The following is a 22,280-nucleotide window of genomic DNA, read 5'->3' as shown; positions in this document are numbered from 1 at the left end:
TCAACACGAACATGCACACAGAGAGATCTTTCTCTATCAGAGAGATCTATCTCTATTTTCAAACAGACTTTTCAACATTTGACTTTTTGATTTTTGCAATATCTCAAATTCATCCTCTTGTTCTTGTCTTTCAGATCTGATTATAATTAATTACGGCAATTTCTTCAATTCTGGAAAATATTTCAGCTTCTGTAATAAACTGAATATCTGTAATGCATATATCCTTTAAATTCTGAAATATATTGGAATTGCTTAATTTGCCTTGGAGATGGTTTTTTTCAGTCTTTTGTAAAAATGTATGGATAAGGATTTGTGGTTTATATACAGCGTAATATTTTTTTCCTGTTAGAATATTCGAAATATTTCAAGGAAATATAAATTCCAATTTCATGTATTCGGACCTCAATTCCGATTCCGTTCCCGACCATATGTACCATAATTTTGCTGCGTGATTAAAATTCTTCATAAAAAATCCAATTGATTTCCAACTTCCATTATCAAATTGTTGTAAAAGCGAAAGGGACGCTACTGCCTAATCCAAAGCATTTGTATACAACAAAAAGAGTTAATTCTGGATTTGGGCAAGACAAATAAAAAAACATTTGCTCAATCATCTTTACATTTTTAAACTGTACAATGACCTCAGCCGCTCAAGTTATTTGCCAATTATCTTGTTTCTTATTGCTTTTTAAGTATTCATGTAATATAATTTGAGTACCAGAAGCAAATTTCAAAAAATGGCAGTAGAACTTAAACATTCCATGAAAATTTAGTAATTAATGAACAGTTTCAGGCAATTTAACATTAAGAATAATTTCAAGAGTTACATGAAGGAGTTTTTATAATTAGAAAAACCTAAAAATTTCAACTCTACAACATCAAAAAAAGATTAAGAAATATTGTCTTAATCCATATTTGTGCACTCTATCAAAAACCTAATCTGTGTTCTTTTTTTGATGCCATCAACATATCATCTAAATATGAAAAAACAAAACTGAGACCTCTGAATACCTTCATAATAACTGAAAAGTAGCAGGTCCATTTACAAACCAAAACTCAAGACATTATATTCCTAGAGAAAAAAGGGGGCTGCAATAGCAGTTTTGGGTTTATCATTTTCATGAACTGGGATATAGAAATATGCCTTATACAAAACATTTCAGAAAACATTTGAATATTTTTCATAATAAGGTTGAAATTGTTTGATTGGGGAAAGGGGTAATGATTCATTTAAATACTGATTATCTCAGCACAGTAAGATAAAACCATCTTTCTTAGGATCCATGCAAAGAGAAGACATTTTGATTTGTATAGACGAATAATATTGTCTAACATATATTGAAATTCCTGTTTTATTATTTGTAATCACTTGAAAATCTAATTGTCTAGACTTGGTATAAATAAATGATCCTCATGCTTGTTTCACATTACACTCAAATGTAGATACTGATAAATTAGGTTTAATTAAATCATGGTACTATTGCTATGACAAATAGTATATTTAGATTTATTATCTAAAGTACTAATAGCATTATCAATAAACACTGTCAGCACAATACTTCAAAAAAACAGATTAGTTATTCAAACAGTTAATTGTTCATTATAAATACCAACTAAAAGTTTAAATTTATATAAGATATCAGCTCTCATTATAACTTAATTTTGATTAATTTAAGTGGAAAATGAAATTCTATTCCAACTACTAAATTTAAAGTTTAAAATTTTAACTGCATAACAAGGAATTCCTTTCCATTCGCTGCATATAACGTAAAGTCATCCAGTATTGTATTAAAATGAGCCATAGGGACAAGGCTGACATCAACACCTGAATCTAGTAAAAACAACAGTCTTTTTTTGTCATTTACATATAGATAAAACTTGAAGATTTTTTTTTTTAATATCAACAATAGCAGTAGCCACTAATACACTATTGTAGCCACTATTTCACAATGGAATTTTTCTTATTTGGCAAGTACATGGTGAAAACATTTCTCGCAGGTCAACAAAAATTACCAAATTTGAAATGAAATAAAAAATTATTTTGAATTAAATTACTTGTTTGAACAGTTACAACTTGTAAACGTATTTCAATGTGGATATCTAAATCTTGATATAGAATCATCATACATTTGTAGTGAATCAATATCTTATACCAAGATCACTATTCTCATGAATAAAGCATCGTTAGAGTTCACGTTTGGCAAAACAGATTTTTTTCTCCCTTTCAAATTTCATATTATAAATTTTGTCAATCATCATGACTAATTTGTCTCTAAATAAGAGAATTAAAAAAAAATCTGAGGTTTTATCTAGCCATAAAAATTTGAGAACCTTCTACAAAAAAAAAAGTTTGTTGCTAGAACTTCTCATTTCCTGCAGTTAATAATCTCCTAGTTCTGTTACTAGATTCAGAATTTGGTTGTTTCCACTCTCTTTGAAAATATTTAAATTTTCTTTTGCCTTAAAATATTTACTGGACTCTAATAATGCCCCAACCCTTTTCAGCCTAGTTTGCTTCTTTGCTTCCAGCTGGAATATCCAATAATTAAATCTAGTTTCTTACCACTTTTTTGAAATTTGGATTGCTGCTTCTATCTGATTAAACCAAATCTCTCTCTCTCTCTCTCTCTCTCTCTCTCTTTTTTTTTTTTTTGACAAAATGGCAGCATCTTAATGCTTACTTTATTCACTTTGACCTCTGACAATACTGCTTCTGCTATCCATAGCCATTTTAAATAACAATGTCAAACTTCCATGAGTCACTAGTTGTTGCTTTTCAGCTCAAACAGCATTATAAGATGCATATAAAAATTTACCAATTTTAACAATGTTTTACAATAATAATTTTAAAAGATGCAAAATCAATCAATAAGTATTTATTTTTTAAAGTCTAATCAAAATTATTTTCTTAATTCCATCAAATAATAATTATAATAATAATAATAATAATAATAAAACAGCTATTGCCAACAAGAAATTTTTAAAAATTTGCAGAACATATTTATAATTATTATAGTTCTTATTTAAATTAATAATTTACATTTTATGCCATTAGTTAAAATAAAGGATGTGATTACAACTAAATACAATTAATATTTTTGATGAAAGAAGTTGTTCTCTAAACTTGAGTAGTATCAAATGTATCGATATATAATCAATACATTTTCCAAAAAATTTTGAAACTAAAGTGAATTTAAAAACTTCTGACATAATTTTAGTAAAATATGAAATGAATGATGATACAAAAATTAATAATGGGTTTTATATTTTCACTCGTTTATGGAAAAAATTATATGCATTTGAATTTTGTATACAGTCATTTTTGAAAGATTTTTAAACGTTCATTAACAATACAGAAATCGCTGACAGAAACTGCCAAGTGATTAAGAAGCATATTATATATATATATATATATGTATATATATATATATATATATATATATATATATATATATATATATATATATATATATATATATATATATATATATATATATATATATAAAATTCAAAATTTATAAGAATAAATTACATTATGATTCAAGAAACTATCAATCCATAAGTAAACAATGTGCAAAAACACCTATATAATTTTTCTGAATCTATATAATAATAAAATATAAAATATACATTGTATTTAGAGAGCGCTAATGCTGCTGCAACTAAAACACAAATGAACTTAACCAAATTAGAAATAAATATTAAGTTAATAGTCAAAGAATCAAAAAGAAAGATTAACTGAATCCGGCCCGAAGACTTTTTCAAGGGTCACCCTCAGGCAAGGATTCAAACCAGGGATTTTTTCTGTGAGGGGTCTGACTTTTCGTCCAACAAATTGACCCCTCGTGACCCGAAAATCCCAGAAAATTGAGGTTTTAGAGATAAATTAGTATCACAAGATTAAAACAAGTAAAAACACTAGCAAAAAACAAACCAAATAAGACCACAGCAAATCAAACCACAAGATACATGAAAAAAAGTAATATAAACACAAGGCAAATTACTTACAAAATGAAAGTACAAATCTGAAGAAAACTACTTGAGGTTAAAACGTGCTATTGTAGATGTATTTCGTTGAACTAAACTAAGATTTAATTTTTCCACGTTTACAGCTATATCCGCCTCCCACGTTTCGTCATAATGTATCGTCATCAAACTTGAAGCGCCATCTATTGAATTAAAACTCAAAGCTAACAAACCAGAGGAAGTCAGAAATTAAACAGACCCTCTCTTATCAAAACTTCTATATTGCAAAAGTTTTTGGGAAATTCGTTAATAGTTAAATTTTTAATGAGATTGTTTGTTGCTAAGATATAAGAGCTTTTATTATTGCAAATTTTTTTAATTCTGTTAAATTGTGAAAATATCAAATTTTTGAAAATTTTAGAGTTTAAATTAGAATGGTAGTTACTAAGTTTAATTATTTTAAAGTTAAATTCATCCCTTTTATCATAAATACCTATCAAAGTTTTTCCATTGTCAATTTCTATATTTAAATCTAAATAATTAGCTTTAAGTTGATTTTCGTTTGTTTGAGTTAAAACTAATTCTTTTGGGTAACAATTAATAATATCATTAGGATTATCCACATTTAACAAAATTAAGTCATCAATATATCTCCAGCCTATTATTAAGTTAAGTTTAATTATTTCTTTTTCATAATAATGTAGGAAAATATTGGCTAACGCACTTGAAAAGCTGTTCCCATTGGAATTCCTTTTTCTTGTTTATAAAAATTTATTCCGTTAAAAACATAGTTTTCTTTAATATTAAATTTACATAACTCTAACCAATTAGTTTTTGTAATAATATCTCTATTTAAATATTCTTCATATATATTAGTACAGACATCTATTAACTTTTCATGAGGTAGATTAGTGTATAAATTTTCAAAATCATAAGTATTAAGCTTATTAAAATTGTTATCCTTTAGAAAGTCCAAAATATCTTTGTTACTATTGATAATAAAATTATCTTCCTCTTTAATTTTGTTTAGGACAATTTTTAAGTATTTAAAGAAATGTTTTCCCGTATAGTAATTGTAACTGCCAGTGCTACAAGTTACGAATCTAAAATTTATTGGTTTTTTATGAAATTTTATTGTTGGGAAGAGGTAAGGGTAGTTTAAAGAGCAAGTTTTTATTTTAATTTTTTAGCGAAAGCTAGCATCCTTTTATCCAATTCTTTTTTCCCGGTGTTAATTAATTTGTAAGTTGAATTAGAGTTATATTCCTTAGTTAGAAGTTCTTTATAATAATATTTACAAATTAAACCGAAATTATTTGCCGATTTATCTATTACTGTAATAACAAACCTCTCTTTTAAATTTTTTATTTCTTTTTTCAAAGTTTTGTTGAAATAAATTCCTCGTTCTTTAGTTCTAACGTTGTCTGCATTAAATTCTGTTTTAATGTCTTCTAAAATCCTTACTTTCCATTCTCTGAAACCTTCTGGAGGCCAATGGTATTTCCTAGATAATTTGGAAATAAAAATATCCAAATCTTGGCCGATAGAAATTAAGATTTTTTTAATGTTAACTTTTTCTCTTAATCTAAATTTCGTGCCCCTTTCCATTAAATCTCTTAAAGAGTTAGAATCTATAATTTTTAAATTCCCTGTTATAATATGTCCTTTGTCAGCATCTATATAATCTTTATAAATATCTTTATTACAATTACAGTCTGTCTTGTCTATCTAATTTAAATTTTTGCTATAGTAATTATAGTTACAGATTCTTTTTCTTAAAGTTGCTGAATAACTAAATGCTATTGAAGCTATTGCATTATCCTTTAAAGGAAAAAATTCTTTATTGTTGTGCATAACTTTAGGTAACTTTAGGTTTTCGAAGCAAATATCCAAAATTCTCACTACACAGTATTCTTTATTTAAATTACTTTTAGTTTTAAATAGTAAATCGTTTTTTCCTATATTAAGCTTGAATTTGATAAGATCTAGAATTATGTATTTAGTGAATGAATTTTCAAACTTTAAATCTTCAAATTTGTTATTAATAAACCATCTAATTTTATTTTTTCTAAAGCCAAATAGATATTTCTTAATTTTAAGAATATTTTCATTATTATGTTCCAAATTACACAAATTTTGAAAATCCTCAGTTACTATATCAAAATTGCCGCCTCTACCTTTTCCTCTCTTAAATCTTTTACTTTTGTTTTCATTATCTAGAAAGTCTTTAAAGATGTTAAGTTTGTTATAAATACAAATTTATCCAAATCCCCGTAACCTTCTCCATTTAATTTACTATTGAGTCCATAAGGAAACAAAGTTTTTAAATTACATATATAAATATTTTCCAAGTCTAATCTTTTATTTAAATCAATAATATTATCTTCCAGAATGTAAATATTAATGTTATCAAAATTATGACATTGGAAGTGTAGTAGCTCATAATCAAAAGACTCATTTTTACTAAAGTTTTTAATGGCAGATCTGTGGCCATTTACTCGTTTATTTAGTTCAGTACTGGTTTGTCCTATGTAATTCAAATTACATTCTTTGCAATTTAATAAATAAATAAGATTTTTATTTTTACAGAACAATTCTAGATTTGAAATTTCGTTATTAATTTGTTCTTTATTAGCAAGTGGACATGTCTTACATTTTTTGTTATTACAAATTCGATATTTTTTAGTATTTTTAAATTTTTTTAAACGAAACAATTGTGCAAGTAACTTTTTGTCCATGGATGCTCCAAGCACAAAGCTATCCACAGTGCCCCTTGGTAAAGCGCGCGACGGGCCATGCGCTATGAGAAATTCTTTTATTGACCTTTGAATAATTTATTTTAATGGTACCTAAAAGAAAAAAACTCTCCTTGCCTCAACAATCCGGAAATTTCGAATCAAATCCAAAAAAAAAAAAATTTTATTATTAAAGGATGCATTTAGTGGAAAAGCGCAAATGCAGCTTAATTCCAACTAGATGCAAGAATAAGAAACTATCAATCCATAAGTAAACAATGTGCAAAAACACCTATATAATTTTTCTGAATCTATATAATAATAAAATATAAAATATAATATAATATAATATATAAAATATTAAAATATAAAATATAAAAATAAAATATAAAAATAAAATATAAAATATAAAATATACATTGTATTTAGAGAGCGCTAATGCTGCTGCAACTAAAACACAAATGAACTTAACCAAATTAGAAATAAATATTAAGTTAATAGTCAAAGAATCAAAAAGAAAGATTAACTGAATCCGGCCCGAAGACTTTTTCAAGGGTCACCCTCAGGCAAGGATTCAAACCAGGGATTTTTTCTGTGAGGGGTTAACTTGCTCTTTAAACTACCCTTACCTCTTCCCAACAATAAAATTTCATAAAAAACCAATAAATTTTAGATTCGTAACTTGTAGCACTGGCAGTTACAATTACTATACGGGAAAACATTTCTTTAAATACTTAAAAATTGTCCTAAACAAAATTAAAGAGGAAGATAATTTTATTATCAATAGTAACAAAGATATTTTGGACTTTCTAAAGGATAACAATTTTAATAAGCTTAATACTTATGATTTTGAAAATTTATACACTAATCTACCTCATGAAAAGTTAATAGATGTCTGTACTAATATATGAAGAATATTTAAATAGAGATATTATTACAAAAACTAATTGGTTAGAGTTATGTAAATTTAATATTAAAGAAAACTATGTTTTTAACGGAATAAATTTTTATAAACAAGAAAAAGGAATTCCAATGGGAACAGCTTTTTCAAGTGCGTTAGCCAATATTTTCCTACATTATTATGAAAAAGAAATAATTAAACTTAACTTAATAATAGGCTGGAGATATATTGATGACTTAATTTTGTTAAATGTGGATAATCCTAATGATATTATTAATTGTTACCCAAAAGAATTAGTTTTAACTCAAACAAACGAAAATCAACTTAAAGCTAATTATTTAGATTTAAATATAGAAATTGACATTGGAAAAACTTTGATAGGTATTTATGATAAAAGGGATGAATTTAACTTTAAATAATTAAACTTAGTAACTACCATTCTAATTTAAACTCTAAAATTTTCAAAAATTTGATATTTTCACAATTTAACAGAATTAAAAAAATTTGCAATAATAAAAGCTCTTATATCTTAGCAACAAACAATCTCATTAAAAATTTAACTATTAACGAATTTCCCAAAAACTTTTGCAATATAGAAGTTTTGATAAGAGAGGGTCTGTTTAATTTCTGACTTCCTCTGGTTTGTTAGCTTTGAGTTTTAATTCAATAGATGGCGCTTCAAGTTTGATGACGATACATTATGACGAAACGTGGGAGGCGGATATAGCTGTAAACGTGGAAAAATTAAATCTTAGTTTAGTTCAACGAAATACATCTACAATAGCACGTTTTAACCTCAAGTAGTTTTCTTCAGATTTGTACTTTCATTTTGTAAGTAATTTGCCTTGTGTTTATATTACTTTTTTTCATGTATCTTGTGGTTTGATTTGCTGTGGTCTTATTTGGTTTGTTTTTTGCTAGTGTTTTTACTTGTTTTAATCTTGTGATACTAATTTATCTCTAAAACCTCAATTTTCTGGGATTTTCGGGTCACGAGGGGTCTATTTGTTGGACGAAAAGTCAGACCCCTCACAGAAAAAATCCCTGGTTTGAATCCTTGCCTGAGGGTGACCCTTGAAAAAGTCTTCGGGCCGGATTCAGTTAATCTTTCTTTTTGATTCTTTGACTATTAACTTAATATTTATTTCTAATTTGGTTACATTATGATTCAATACATATACTAAATGCATTATTTTCATTAGTAAATCTTAAATAAAATGAAGATCATAAGTTCAACAATTCTTAAGAAAATATGACATCACCTGTTCATAAATGCCAATTGCCTTTTCATATTGTTCTAGCTGAGCAGCATATTTAGCTACATTTAGCATACATTTGTTTGCAGAGCTGAAATAATATATAAATGTTTAAAATATATATTAAATAAATTGTAATAAGTGCAGTGATTTAATCTCCAAATACATTCCCATAAGTAAATATGTAATTTTCTTCATATTATATTACAATTACCATTGAAGTTCTAAATTTTTAGCATTTATTATTAATAAAATGCAATTAACATTATCAAAAATTTTGCTATAAAGCTGAAATGAATCATATTTTCAGTACTTAAACTACATACTTAACATTATATTGCTTAAATCCTGATTCATTTTTATAATCTCTAAATTTATAAAAACCTTATAATTTATTGGCTGATAATTACAAAACTAGTTTTTAACTTTTTATTTATTTTATTTTTTATTTATTCATTTTTTCCTTTTACAAAATACAAGCATATGAAAAATTATAACTTTCTATATGGATATATTTCTATATTTTTATTTAAGAAAAACATTTATGAAAAATTCTTAGCTGAGGGAACATTCAAGAAGTTATTAAGATCAATATGAATATAAAAGGAAAAATTACTAAAAAGAATTCAAATTTTTCAACCAAAGACATATACTCCTAATCCAGCCATTTATATAAAAGTAAATTTGAAAAAGTAAAATATCTAAAAGTGGAACTAATAATTAATTTCAAAAACATTAAAAAAAGAATTCAATTCACGATTCATTGATATTTTTTTGTCATATTTTCTGCATATATAAAAAAGAAAGACTAATCTTAATGGAAACAAATATTTTCTGCTTATGTGTTGATATTTTTAGTTGTTATTATTATTATTATTTCAAATTCACTAATAACAGATTTTTAATTTTTAGCTCTAACTGAGAAATTTAAGAACTGGAGTGATGAGACATAACAAAGTAGAGTTTAGCAAACATGAACAAATTTTCATGTCATAAATTTATCCTAACTATTTTTACAAAACTTATTATTGAAAATTAAAAAGCTTTAGATGTAGGAACTTGTTTCACTAGATAATTTTGAATAAAGCAAATAACCACTTTCAACAATGTTTTAAAGATCAAAATAACCAATGTTTGAAAAAAACATATCAAAACATTACCAGGAAAGAAAAAAAAATATCAATTTAATGAAGTAATTATATGAAATAAGAAAATTTAATTTTTACATATTTACCTATTTGATTCTTCACCTCTAAAAAAGTCTGCAGCTTGCTCATAATGCTGCATAGCCTAAAAGTAAATCAATTTTAGTATATAAGTAATATGCAGTTACAAGATTCCAATATTGAAATCATGCATGCAACATTTGTTATAATTTCATAACTCACATTATGAATGGCATTTGAACTATTGTAAAATCTTATGATATATCAGTTTAGTAATTAAAAGTGATCTATGATTTTAGATTTTTGTATAATATAAAAAATATATCCATGATTTATATTTCTGTATAATATTATTCAGGAAAATTTGCCACTAAGTTCAGGAAAGTCAATGACAATCAACAAGTCCGGTGTAGTGGGTGTATGGTTACACATTCCATAGACTCAGTAACAAAGAACAATGTTTATTATCATGAAAATGCAACACAGAAACAACAAATATACAGCCAAGACATGTGCATGTAATCAACACCAGCCCTTACAAGAAACAGCAGCCCACAAATAACTAATTGGTAATAAAACTAAAAACTTCTAGATTCCAGCTCAGTTTCCTGGCTTTAAAAGCTTTCGCAACATGGTATAGAAACATTTAAAATTATCATTGTAATTCAGGTCCTAAAAACCCAAGCACGAAAATTCCTGGAGTTTCTAGAATCTTCCATTTTGTTGCTAAAGTCGCCAAATTCATTGTCAAGCCTAGGGATCAATGATCTGGCATATGATCAGCATCCAACAAAGCTGTCCATAAAACTGTCTTCCTTACAATCGAACTAACTGCACTGGGAAACAACATTACAAGTTTGTAACAATTTAAAAGATTGTTTTCAAAGAAAAGATTTGAATTTTTCTTAGTTTGAACACCATTAATATTTTTGAAAAATTTTCTTTACCTTTCAAAGCTAATCCTTGTCCTTGATTAGACTGAAAGTTGTAACTAAATAATGTTTAAGTTATGTTAGCATTATGCCACAAATAGGAGCTTGAGGCATCCAATTTTTTTTTTTTTTTTTCCCCTTAGTAACAAATTGTAAGAATTGAAATTATGTGACAACATGTTGATATCCATTTTTAATCTATAAAAGAAATTAAAATCAAACTTTTGCACAGTGGCGACATAAGATACTGGTTAGATATTTCATGCAATTGCATTTTGAAACCATTATCCTCAGGCAAGAAGCAAGAACTTATCTAGATAACAAAGATGGTCCTCCTCCACCAAAATAAGAAACATCTTTCAAGGAATTTGAAGTTCAGCTTTCCATAGAGTGCACAATGATTTAAATTTAAATATTAAAGACAAATTGGATTTAGTATGATAAGTAAAGAATGCATATTTGAATAGCAAAGTATATATATATATATTTCATATATCACTAAATGGCATTTTCCCTAAATGAACTTTCAAGAAACGAACTAGTAGTATATAAGAAAAAGATTATAGATAGCTATGTTGCTATTGAGCAATTAAAAATAACAATTTTATTGCAAATAATACAAATAATTATCCAAATTTATAAATTCCTTTCAATAGATAGACAGTTTTTTTGTTTTTGTTTTTTGTAAAAACATATTTGATTTCTATAACATAACAGCTTTATTTGCTTACTTCTATAAAATAATAAGAACCATGAATGTAAAATTTTATCATTTGAATAATACAAATTTCAAAATTGAATAAATTATAAGCACACATATATTTTTGTCATAAATGGGCCAAAAATATAACAAACTAAAATAAATGTAACTTCAGGATGCTAATTTAAAAAATATTAAAATCTGCATTTAATTCAAAATTTAACACAGATATAAAATTCTGTTGATGAAATCATATACAAAATTTTATTTATATAGCTTTTAATATATTTCAATTGCTATATTTATATACTCTTGGACAAACAAGCAAAATTCTTGTGCATAGATTTTGTGAAAAATTCAATTAAAAATCTACAGATGTGATGTGAACACACAGCAAATTTTGTCCATCTGGTTTAATATATTTTGGCATTATGTTCAAGACAGATAAAAATTCCAAAAACATATTTTACATCTTTAAGGAGATCTAAAACATGGAGATTTATCAAAATCTCAAGATTAATTATAATATTTTTCATATATTTCATACCTGAGAAAATAAAAATTTAATAAAATGATAATGGAAATAATAAATTTGATAATAAAATAATAAATCTGATAATAGTTTTTTTTAGGTACAAGACACACTTCCTTTAAAATATAAAAAAAAAGTCATTTTCTCAAAGGGCCTGTATATACATTTCTAACAGTATACAATTATTTCTATTCTTATCTAACAGTTTTTGTTTAAAAAATTTATTTCTAGTTTAAAAATATTAGTATTTTTAGATTATCAAAGGTAATTGTGAGTCCATATTAAAAATCCTGAAAGCTAAAGTAAAACAAAAATCTGACGTAATTTTATGTAATTCAGAATGTTAATATGATATGCATACATGATTATTTTAAAACGATTTCATTAGTAAAGCAAAAAGAACAATTCTGAAAAAAAGTTATGAAAAATTCACTAATGAGCAAAATTTTCAATAATTTTATGAAATATTCAGATTTTTTTTTAAAATATTGCTTCCGCACAGATAGAAGAGCAATTATGAAAATAACTATATTATTTCAAAATATTACACAATATTTTGTTTCCTCAATATTTTTTTAATTGATAAATTTCTGTTACTTTTAGGAAGGCATATAGTACTGAAAATTACTGTGTTTACATCTTTCTTAGCTAATAAATGAAAGTTCAGTTTGACCAAGACAATGATTTTTCACTGAATTCTCAGTACTCCATTAGAATCTGTAATGTAATATCCACACTTACAATTAATGGAAAAGAAGCGAAACCAGAAGGAGAAAGATTCATGAAAAATACAGAATTTTGGCAAAATGTCATAGATGAAAGATTTAATAAATTCTATAGCAAATCTTGATCAATGAAGCTCTATTGAAATTTCTGACCCAAAAACTATACATGCATTTTGTTTAAAGAAAACAAATAATATTTTACAGTCTGCACAGTATATATACTATCCATTCTCAATGATGTTCATAATTTATCATAATAATATCAAAGTAATTTAAAGATCTCCCAAAAATAAGTAAATGAAATAAAATAAAACAGATTTTGTTAATTTTATCAAAACAAGATAATTCATTTTTGCACATTTTTAATTTGAATATTTCAATTCAAAAGTGCACAGCATCAGTATTTTCAGTTCCTTTGTAAAACAATTTGACAATTATCTGATGATTTTTTTTTGTCTAATAACTTTTTATCAAATAAAATTATATTTAATAAATTATCTATGAATTTCATTAGGACAATAAAAGTTGTTGCTTCACAATGTAGAGCAGAAATCAAATTATTAAACATGATGAAGATATTTCCTTAAAAGTCATTTTTTAGCATGTAATTAGTTCGTTTAAATCCTGCCTCTTTGGGAATGCATTTAATTTATGCTCCTAATAATATTACGAATAAATATATTCATAATAAATATTCAAGTATATACAATAAAAATTATATAATTGGAAGGATGATTTTCAAACATATATCTTCAAAATTAAATAGTATAACAATATATTTGCTCCAGTTAGAATTATACTAAGGCTTTGTTACCAAATGGCTACTATCTTGGATAGTGACAAAAAAAAAAAAAAAAAATCTCTGAAGTTTTGCTTTTTAAAAAAATTTAAAGAGTTAACATTTGAATGCAATTCTGATTTGACAATCATTAGGAAACCTAAAGTGTAATCAGATAAAATTTGAGAAAATTAGGGGGTTTCATAATAATAATAATAAGTTTAAAAAATTTTAGATTTTGAAAAATAACATAAAAAATCCAGAAAATCAACATCCCTGGATTATTAAAAAGCTAATGACATAAGAAGAATTCTACCTGTATAAAAAAATCCTTAATCAATTATTCACATAATTATTAGTCACACTATATAAATTTATGCATGTTGTTAAATAATGGACCATATCTTTATTTCTTTTCTTTATAATCAAGCAAAAGTTTCGTCTTTTAGAAGACCTTATTAGTTCTCCAATTGAGTCTGGGACTGAAAAACTTGTTACTGCACACTAGATGTATTTCCAGAAAGTGAGGGAGGGAATACATTCCAACTTTTTTTATATGATAAAGTCAGGGATCTTATCAGAAAAAAGCAAAAACAGCATTTCTTTCAGACACTACTCAACATCAGCCAATTAAAGTGACAGTAATTAAATACCAAGTAGCAGAGAAAGAACTAAAAACCCATATAATTCAGATATTATGGTCAATTATTTTCTTTTAAGTTTCAATTCATGAAGTTTACAAACACATAAAATTTAAATTAACTATATATATATACGCATGAAATGATTCTCTAAATATCTATTTAACTTACTTTCTCTACATCTGCCAATTCTGTTTCATAAATTTCAGCAATTGTCATGTGATGTTTAGCAGCTACAGTAAATCGTCCCTTAAAAGATAATATAATCTAAATTAAAATGCATCATTCAAGAAATCAATTTTTATCAATGAAAAAAATATCAATACAAGTTTACCATATCAGTGTAATATTCTATAGCTTTGGTAATGCATTTGATGGCCTCTGAAACAAAAAAGTACCATGTCAATTAGCTTATTTTAATTATTTATATTATTATATTTATTATTTCATTATTTCTATTATATCAAGATATTACAACAAGAGTTAAAAAAAAAGAAAGGCAATGAAAAGAATATTATATATATATATATATATATATATATATATATACAAGCAATCAACTTTAATGCTTAATTTAATACAATGGAGAGAAATACAAAATTCAGAAAATATATCACTTTGTTACTTGATGTGATCTGCTAATAAAATTTCTTTAAATAATAAGCTGTATAAATATAATTGAGGTGTTTCTTTTCCTAAATACAAATACTGTTATAACAGAATAAATGCAAACTGCTTCTTAATTTCCCCCCCCCCCCTCTGTTCAAAACTTGTCTATGGAAATAAACCATAAAAAAAATGAGAGTTTTGTACAGAAAATTTTAAAAATTAAATTTGGATATTATTTTGTCTCAATTCAAATTAAGAAAATGAATATTTTTTTAATAAATATTAATTTAAAACTTATACCATGTGCATCTGATTTCTTGTAGCAGTTTCCAGCATCAATCAAACAAGCAGCAGCATCATGCCTGTTGTCCATTTTTAACCTCAGATTTGCTGCTTCTGAGAAAGCACTGCCAGCAGCTATAAAAGAGAAATTCAAATTCATAATATAAATACTTTTGTGTTCACAAAAATCCTATGTCATAGATAAACTTTAAATTATGAAATACATGCAAGAAAGAAAAAAAAAGCTTTTAAAAAGCATGTTTTTAAAGTGAATTGAAATGTAGAAAATATATCTTTACCAAAAAAATATGGCGGTCAAAGAAAGTGTTATACAATTCTGAAATGCTGATTAAAAAACCATAATTTACTTAGGATATTTATAGAGTAATTCTAGTACATTTTAATTTTAATGAATGTTAAAAGAATTTTTTTTTTCTTTTGTTATTTTAAATTTTTTGGATAGATTTTTTTTTTACAAAAATTTTTTTTTCTACATTTTAATGAACTAAATGATTTTCTTCAGATTTTTTTTTATTTTTACCATTTTCTAATTATTAATTTTTAATCTATCTTAAAATTAATTATTATAATTATTATACAACTTTATAATCAAATTTTTTAATTCACCACCAAATGTTACATTTAAAAAAATATATTTTTTTAATTAAATCAATAATTAAATTCAAGAAATAATAAAATATTGTATTATCATATCAAACATATCCTGCATATATCAAAAATTACATATGACATTGCTTCTTAAGTTTTTCTATTCATTACTCTTTTTCAGGCAGAGAAACCTTTTTTATTTCAAAAAGAAATAATTTTTCAAAAAGCAATAAAACAATAATTATGAATAAGAAATTGAATTTTATATTTTTTGAATAAATATTGTCATTTTTTTAATCCAGAAAATTTTTAAGCTACTTTTATTTACAATAATTTTTTTAATCTGAAAAATATTTGTGGCTGACATTATTTTATATTAGTACTTTTAAGGATGGTCAGCTTTAAAATCTAAGTGTATTAGATAAATATGTAATATATTAAAAACTAACATAATTAATAAGTACTATACAATGTATATTATGCAATAAAATAAAATTTTATAATATCTGAAAATGATAATTCATATTATATTACTGGCCTCTACATGTATAATTCAAACCTCTACATATAAATGTTTTACAACCTTTATCAGCATTCAATATTTTCAATCAAATAAAATACACATATACTTTTCCATCATGCACTGAATAAATGTTATTAATTTACGCACAAAAAAAAATTTAAAATTATTATTTTCTAAAAATAATACCAATTTAAGAATTGTGCAAATTTTTCCTAAAATTTGGTAGATTTAAAAAAATATTTTTTCCCCCAATTTCCAACAATAGATTACACTGCTGCCTTGAAATTCAAACAATTCATTCTTGCATCAAATACTTAATCATATGATTTTCTGAAGTTGTTGGAAATTGAACACAAAGAAATTTGTTTAATGTCTGTGTAGTTTACAAGACAAATTAAAAAGTGAAGTTGCAATATCACAGAATTAAAAGATAAATAAACTGGATGTTTATGTTTTTAATAGTACAATGATGTTATGGGAGTGTCTCTATTAGAAAGATTCATGTACACAACAAATAAAACTGAAATAAAACAAAATAACATGACATTAATGTCAGATCAGAAGCAAGAGCATGAAATTATATTTAAATGATACATCTGAAATCAAGAATAAACAATATTCTTAGAGAATCAACTGGTTACCTGAGATAACTAGTTAGAAATAAATGAGGACAGCTTTTATACTTCTCACACAGAACTAATCTAATTTTTTGGCAATAAATTTTATTAGGGTTTCATAAGAATGAAAACAGTTATCTGTTTATAATAATGCATATTTTCTGTTGAAAAATTAAAAAAAAAATTTAATGCATGTTTTTTAAATTTTAATATTTATTTCTGTGTTAACACAATGTCTTCTAATGAAAAAAAAAAAAAAAAAAAAAAAAAAAACAGGCCTTTTTGGTTTTGAGAAAAGCATAAAAATAATAAAATAATCAATACCCAAAAAAATTAATTAAACTTCTATAAGATTAACAATAAAGATCTGTAATCTTTTTCCAACATTTTTTAAAAATTAACAAAATGTTTCATTTTATATCATTTCTGAAACTGTTAATAGTGATGTAGAAGCATAACTTTTACAAATACAATAACTTTTGTATTTGATTTTTATACATGTAATAATATATAAGATTCATTTTCACTGGGATGGCAAGAGTAAATTTTCTCCAGCACTAACTCACTATATTTAATAATTCTATTTGTAGTCTTATAAAACTAAGAATCAAAGCATTCCATAATGGTTACCATCATAAGACTGGCAAAACTGTCATAAAATTGATGACAGAACAATACCATGTACTAAATGAGTTTTTTAGGTTATTTTTTTATTAGAATTTGGTTTGTTTTGGCTTTATGGCACAAGGACCGATTTGGTAATTCTGTGCCAAACATTTGTTAGACAGTTTCCATGTTAAAAATTAAAGCATTAAATATATATATATATATATATATATATATATATATATATATATATATATATATATATATATATATATATATATAAAAAAAGATACAATTAAATCTAATATAAAATTTGAATGTCATTTGTCCATTTAAAAAGGCAAAAATATTTGAATGACGATTATCATCTAAAATGCCATTTAAGTTAAAAACAATCATGCCAAAATGAACTTGTCATTGTGTACTAAAATCTTGGCATTCACACAGAATATGCTTAACCATTAAAACACAATTGTATTTATTACAAAGTTGTACATGATCAGAGTGCAAAAGATGTTTTTGGGTCAAATAGGTGTAGCCTATTCAAAGTCTCCTGATAATGACATCTTTCTTTCTGGTTAAAGTTTTACTTTTGAAGCCTTTGACAGATGGCTGTATTTGAAATAGTTTATTCGTAGATAGTTCTTCCCACATAGATTGCCAAAATTTATTTTGAATTATTTTTATTGTTTGTAATGTATCGAGTAATGGAACAAAACGTTCTTTCCTCAGGCTTGAGCTTTTTGCTGCCTTGTCAACTTTTTCATCTCCTCAAGTTCCAATATGACCAGGAATCCAACACAATTTAAATGTGAAATTATTTTTGAAGGAAATATACATGCACAAGCTATTTAGAACTTAGGGATGACTTTCCAGTGACATTCTTAAGAGTGGCAATACTACTTTTAGAATCAGTATATATAATAAATGTAGAAGTGTGTAAAATGTGTTTTCAGAAGAATTAGATATATAGCATAAAGTTTGAAAGTAAAGGCAGAACAAAAGGAGTGAAATCTTTCAGATATTGTTACATTTTGGAAGACTGCTGCTATTCTGATGTGATTATCATATTTTGACTATCTGTATAAACAGGTAGAAAAGAGCAAAACTGTTATCTGTGTTCATAAAAAAATTTCTAAAACATCATGTTTGTAGTTGATGGTTTCAGGAAGTGCATAAAATCATCTATAAAATTAAAAGATGCCTCCTGACATGGAGATGGACCCTAATATTTACAGCAATCGGGAAGTCTTTAGCTTTGTATGATTGTAAAATCTCTCCTATACGAAATCCTAAATTTGGTGTAAAAGGTAATTTTAAAGAGAATAACGCTATGTATATAGAACTGAGAACAGTGGATGGTATAAGACACTTTTAATTTTATTAAAATATGATAAACAAAGTTGTTCCCGCCTGAATTTCAAGGGCCACCACTTATAACATGTAAACTTTGAATTGTTGATATTCTAAAAGCTCCAGTAGCTATAATAAGTCCTTGATTATGATAATCCCTGATCTTTTAATAAAAAAGAAAAGCACCATTCAGAAATGGTCAGACTATAAAAAAAAGTATCTCATTGCTTCTAAAATTTTGTAAAGGCTGCTTCCTCCTCTTCAGTATGTGTTTCAAAAATTTAATAAAAACCTGCTTTTTAACCTATACAGAAAAAGAAAAAAACCTCTTGAACTTGAAAAAAAATAACAAAAAATCTCTATAAAATCACTCTGTAATTAAAGGGAAAATGGAAAAAAAAATGGCTTTTGAAGTATTTCTTATAAATATTCTTTTGAAGTCAGCACAAGATAATACACTGCATTGCTTCAAACTTCAACAAAATGCATCAAACAAAGAATCTTATTCAATGAATTGCTTTAACAAAAAGTTCATTTTAAATTAAAGCAAAGAAAGCATCCCCCCCCACCCATTTATAATAATTTTAACAGAAATAAATTAATGTAAATCAATGATTTGAATAAGCAATGGTATTGTTTCTAATCTCAATATAATAAAAATCATTTGAAAAATTGTATCCAAAATTAACTTTTCAAAACTTACTAAAACTAAAGGGAGAGGGGGGATGTATTCATTCAAGCAAAATTCAGATTGTTTAAAAAACTTTTTTTTTAAACTTTAAAATGGTGTAAAAATAATTTTTTTTTTTTTTTTTTTTTTTTTGCAATAACATGATTTGTTGTGAAAAAAACATTAAAATTCTGTTATTATTTTTAAATTAAATTTTGAATTAAAATTTTGAAAAAATCCAAACTTAATGGACTTTTACCAACACCTCCTAAAGTACAAAGCCTCAGCCCTGACTGGAATGCTGCATAATAAGTCATAGGAAGAAGTCTGATGAGTAGCAGGTGGCTGCGAGTTACAGATGCATAGAATGCATTCAAATCGTTGGCAGTAACTTCCCATCTTCTGTATTTCTTTCAGAAAACAACGTTAATGTATTTTTCATAAATAGATACTTTTTTAAATGATATAACGTCTTTCCACTGTTCAGTCTTCAACTGCAAAGAAAACTATGACAATGGTACAAAAATGCCCATTTTTAAATTTTCCTAGGATGAAAAGTTAAAAGCACAGTGGACTCAGGCTCCTTCCTGAGGATTTCAAGCCAAGCAAAAGCTCAAGAGTAACTTCAAGAGCATTCAGTAACTTTCTCAAAAGATAATATTCAGATAATTTTCAATTTGAATTTATATTTGAATCTATAAATACTCTATATTTTTAAGTTTCTATAGTAAATAGTGTTAATAGTAATAGTTTGAATTGCTTCTTTCTCTTTGTTTCGAATCTGAAGTCCTCCAGCAGCAAAACCATGCTTCAGCTTAAATTCATAGAATTAGCTTTTAATTTATTAATAAATTGAAAGATTGATTCGATAATAATCTTCCATATCTCCATATAATTATAGACAAACATGCTTAGCAACAATATAATGCCTTCCTAATGAATAATTTTAATTATGTTTCAGATTCTGATTAATAACAACTGATTCAATATACTTGTTACAAATTAATTTTATATATTTAACAATGAAAATTTCAATCTGTCTTAATAATGATTTAAATATTAATTAATCTTGATCTCACCTATTATTTTAACTGCAATTATTAAATCAGTTGTATAACCAAATAGTAAATGTATGTACAAACATGATAAATGCAACATTTGAATTCATAAATTTTGGAAACATAAATTAAAGAAAAGAAAATTATAATACAATAATTTTTTTAATTCATAGGCATTTATCTATATCTTAAAAATAATTATATGTATAATTTCATCGTTAATTAATTCTAATTTATCTTCTACAATTTCACAGATCTGTGAACTGCATTTTAGAGAGGAAGATGTTATAAAAAATATGGAATATTTTCATGAAAAAGTGGCTGTATTCTGGTAATTAATTTTTATGAAGTTTGCTGTAAAGTATATATAATAAAGTTAATTAGTGATATTGTGCGCATCTTGCCATATAACGTGTGTTTCCTATGTCCTTTCTGTATGTACATTTCTAACTTACTTTGCATAAAATAATTTTATTGACACAGTTGAAGTTCATTCAAAAATTTAGAAAACGTTGACTTGCTTTTATCATGTAAAAATCTTTTTAAATAAATTGCCTTAAATTGTCTTATTCATGATATTTTCTTTAAAATTTATGAGAAATTGTAATAATTACATTCCAGAATATCTCTTAATTAGTTTTGCATCTTGTCAGAGCTTGTATACTTTATTTAAATATGTTTTTAAATAAAATGATTTAAACTATTTTATTCATGACTATTTAAGATTTATCAGAGAAATTATATAGATACTGCATTCCAGAATATCTTTTGATTTGAATTTTTCTTCTTGTATATACTTCATGTAAAAATGTTTTTAAATAAAATGGTTTAACTTTCTTATTCACGATAATTTTTTTTAAGATTTATGAGAAATGTTATAGATATTGTACACCAGAATATCCTTTAATTTGAGTTTTTCTTCTTGTGTGAGCTTACATATCTCATGCAAAAAATGTTTTTAATTTATTATTCTTAAAAAATTTTAATTAAAATTTTTTATTATTTTATTATTTAAAAAAATTACTTATTTATTTTTAAACGTTAATTAATAAATTATCTTATGCATACTCACTTTTTTTTAAAAAAGGGAGAAATAATATATATTAATTCTCCAGTATACTCTTAAATGAGAGTCTTATAGCTACTTTCAAATCATGTATTTTATAGATATTTCATAAAATAATTGCTAGAATAAAATTTTAAACCTCTGATTTGTATTTTAAAATGTATTATAATGATAAAAATGCTTTATATTTAATTGAACCAATATTTTATAGCAGCCAAACGATGTGTTTACTATAGAGAAAGTTTGAAATTACATCGCTTTTCTCATTAGGCTGTTGAGATCGGCAGACTTCCTTGGATGACTCATTCCAGCCGTCTGGAGGCTTTGTACTTTAGGAGGTGTTGCTTTTACTACCCAAAAAATAACTTCCTAATTTTATGCTTCTAATTTCAATGGTAAATGTTGTGCATTGCTCTGTCAATCACGACAGACCTTTATATGCAAAGAGTGATTTTTTAGGGGGAAAAAAAAAATCTATAAGTTATAACAAGAAAAAATCATTATAAATGACATAATTTGAACCCTAAAGAATGAGAATTTTGAAAAATTTTATAG

At 25.3% G+C, this 22,280-nt stretch overlaps 1 protein-coding gene across 1 annotated transcript in view; it reads right to left on the bottom strand.

The window, feature by feature from the left end:
• Positions 1-22,280, bottom strand: part of LOC129958796 (alpha-soluble NSF attachment protein-like) — a 31,522-nt gene that overhangs the window by 7,383 nt on the left and 1,859 nt on the right. The window contains exons 3-7 of the mRNA XM_056071475.1: positions 15,242-15,358; positions 14,667-14,713; positions 14,504-14,581; positions 10,093-10,148; positions 8,865-8,949 (exon numbers count right to left, since the gene is read on the bottom strand). Of these exons, the coding sequence (XP_055927450.1) occupies positions 8,865-8,949; positions 10,093-10,148; positions 14,504-14,581; positions 14,667-14,713; positions 15,242-15,358 (383 nt within the window). The remainder of the gene's footprint in view (positions 1-8,864; positions 8,950-10,092; positions 10,149-14,503; positions 14,582-14,666; positions 14,714-15,241; positions 15,359-22,280) is intronic.

This window comes from Argiope bruennichi, chromosome 2 (genome assembly GCF_947563725.1).
Source record: "Argiope bruennichi chromosome 2, qqArgBrue1.1, whole genome shotgun sequence".
In the NCBI taxonomy this organism is placed as follows: Eukaryota; Metazoa; Arthropoda; class Arachnida; order Araneae; family Araneidae; genus Argiope; species Argiope bruennichi.
This window is presented reverse-complemented; position numbering and strand designations above follow the sequence as displayed.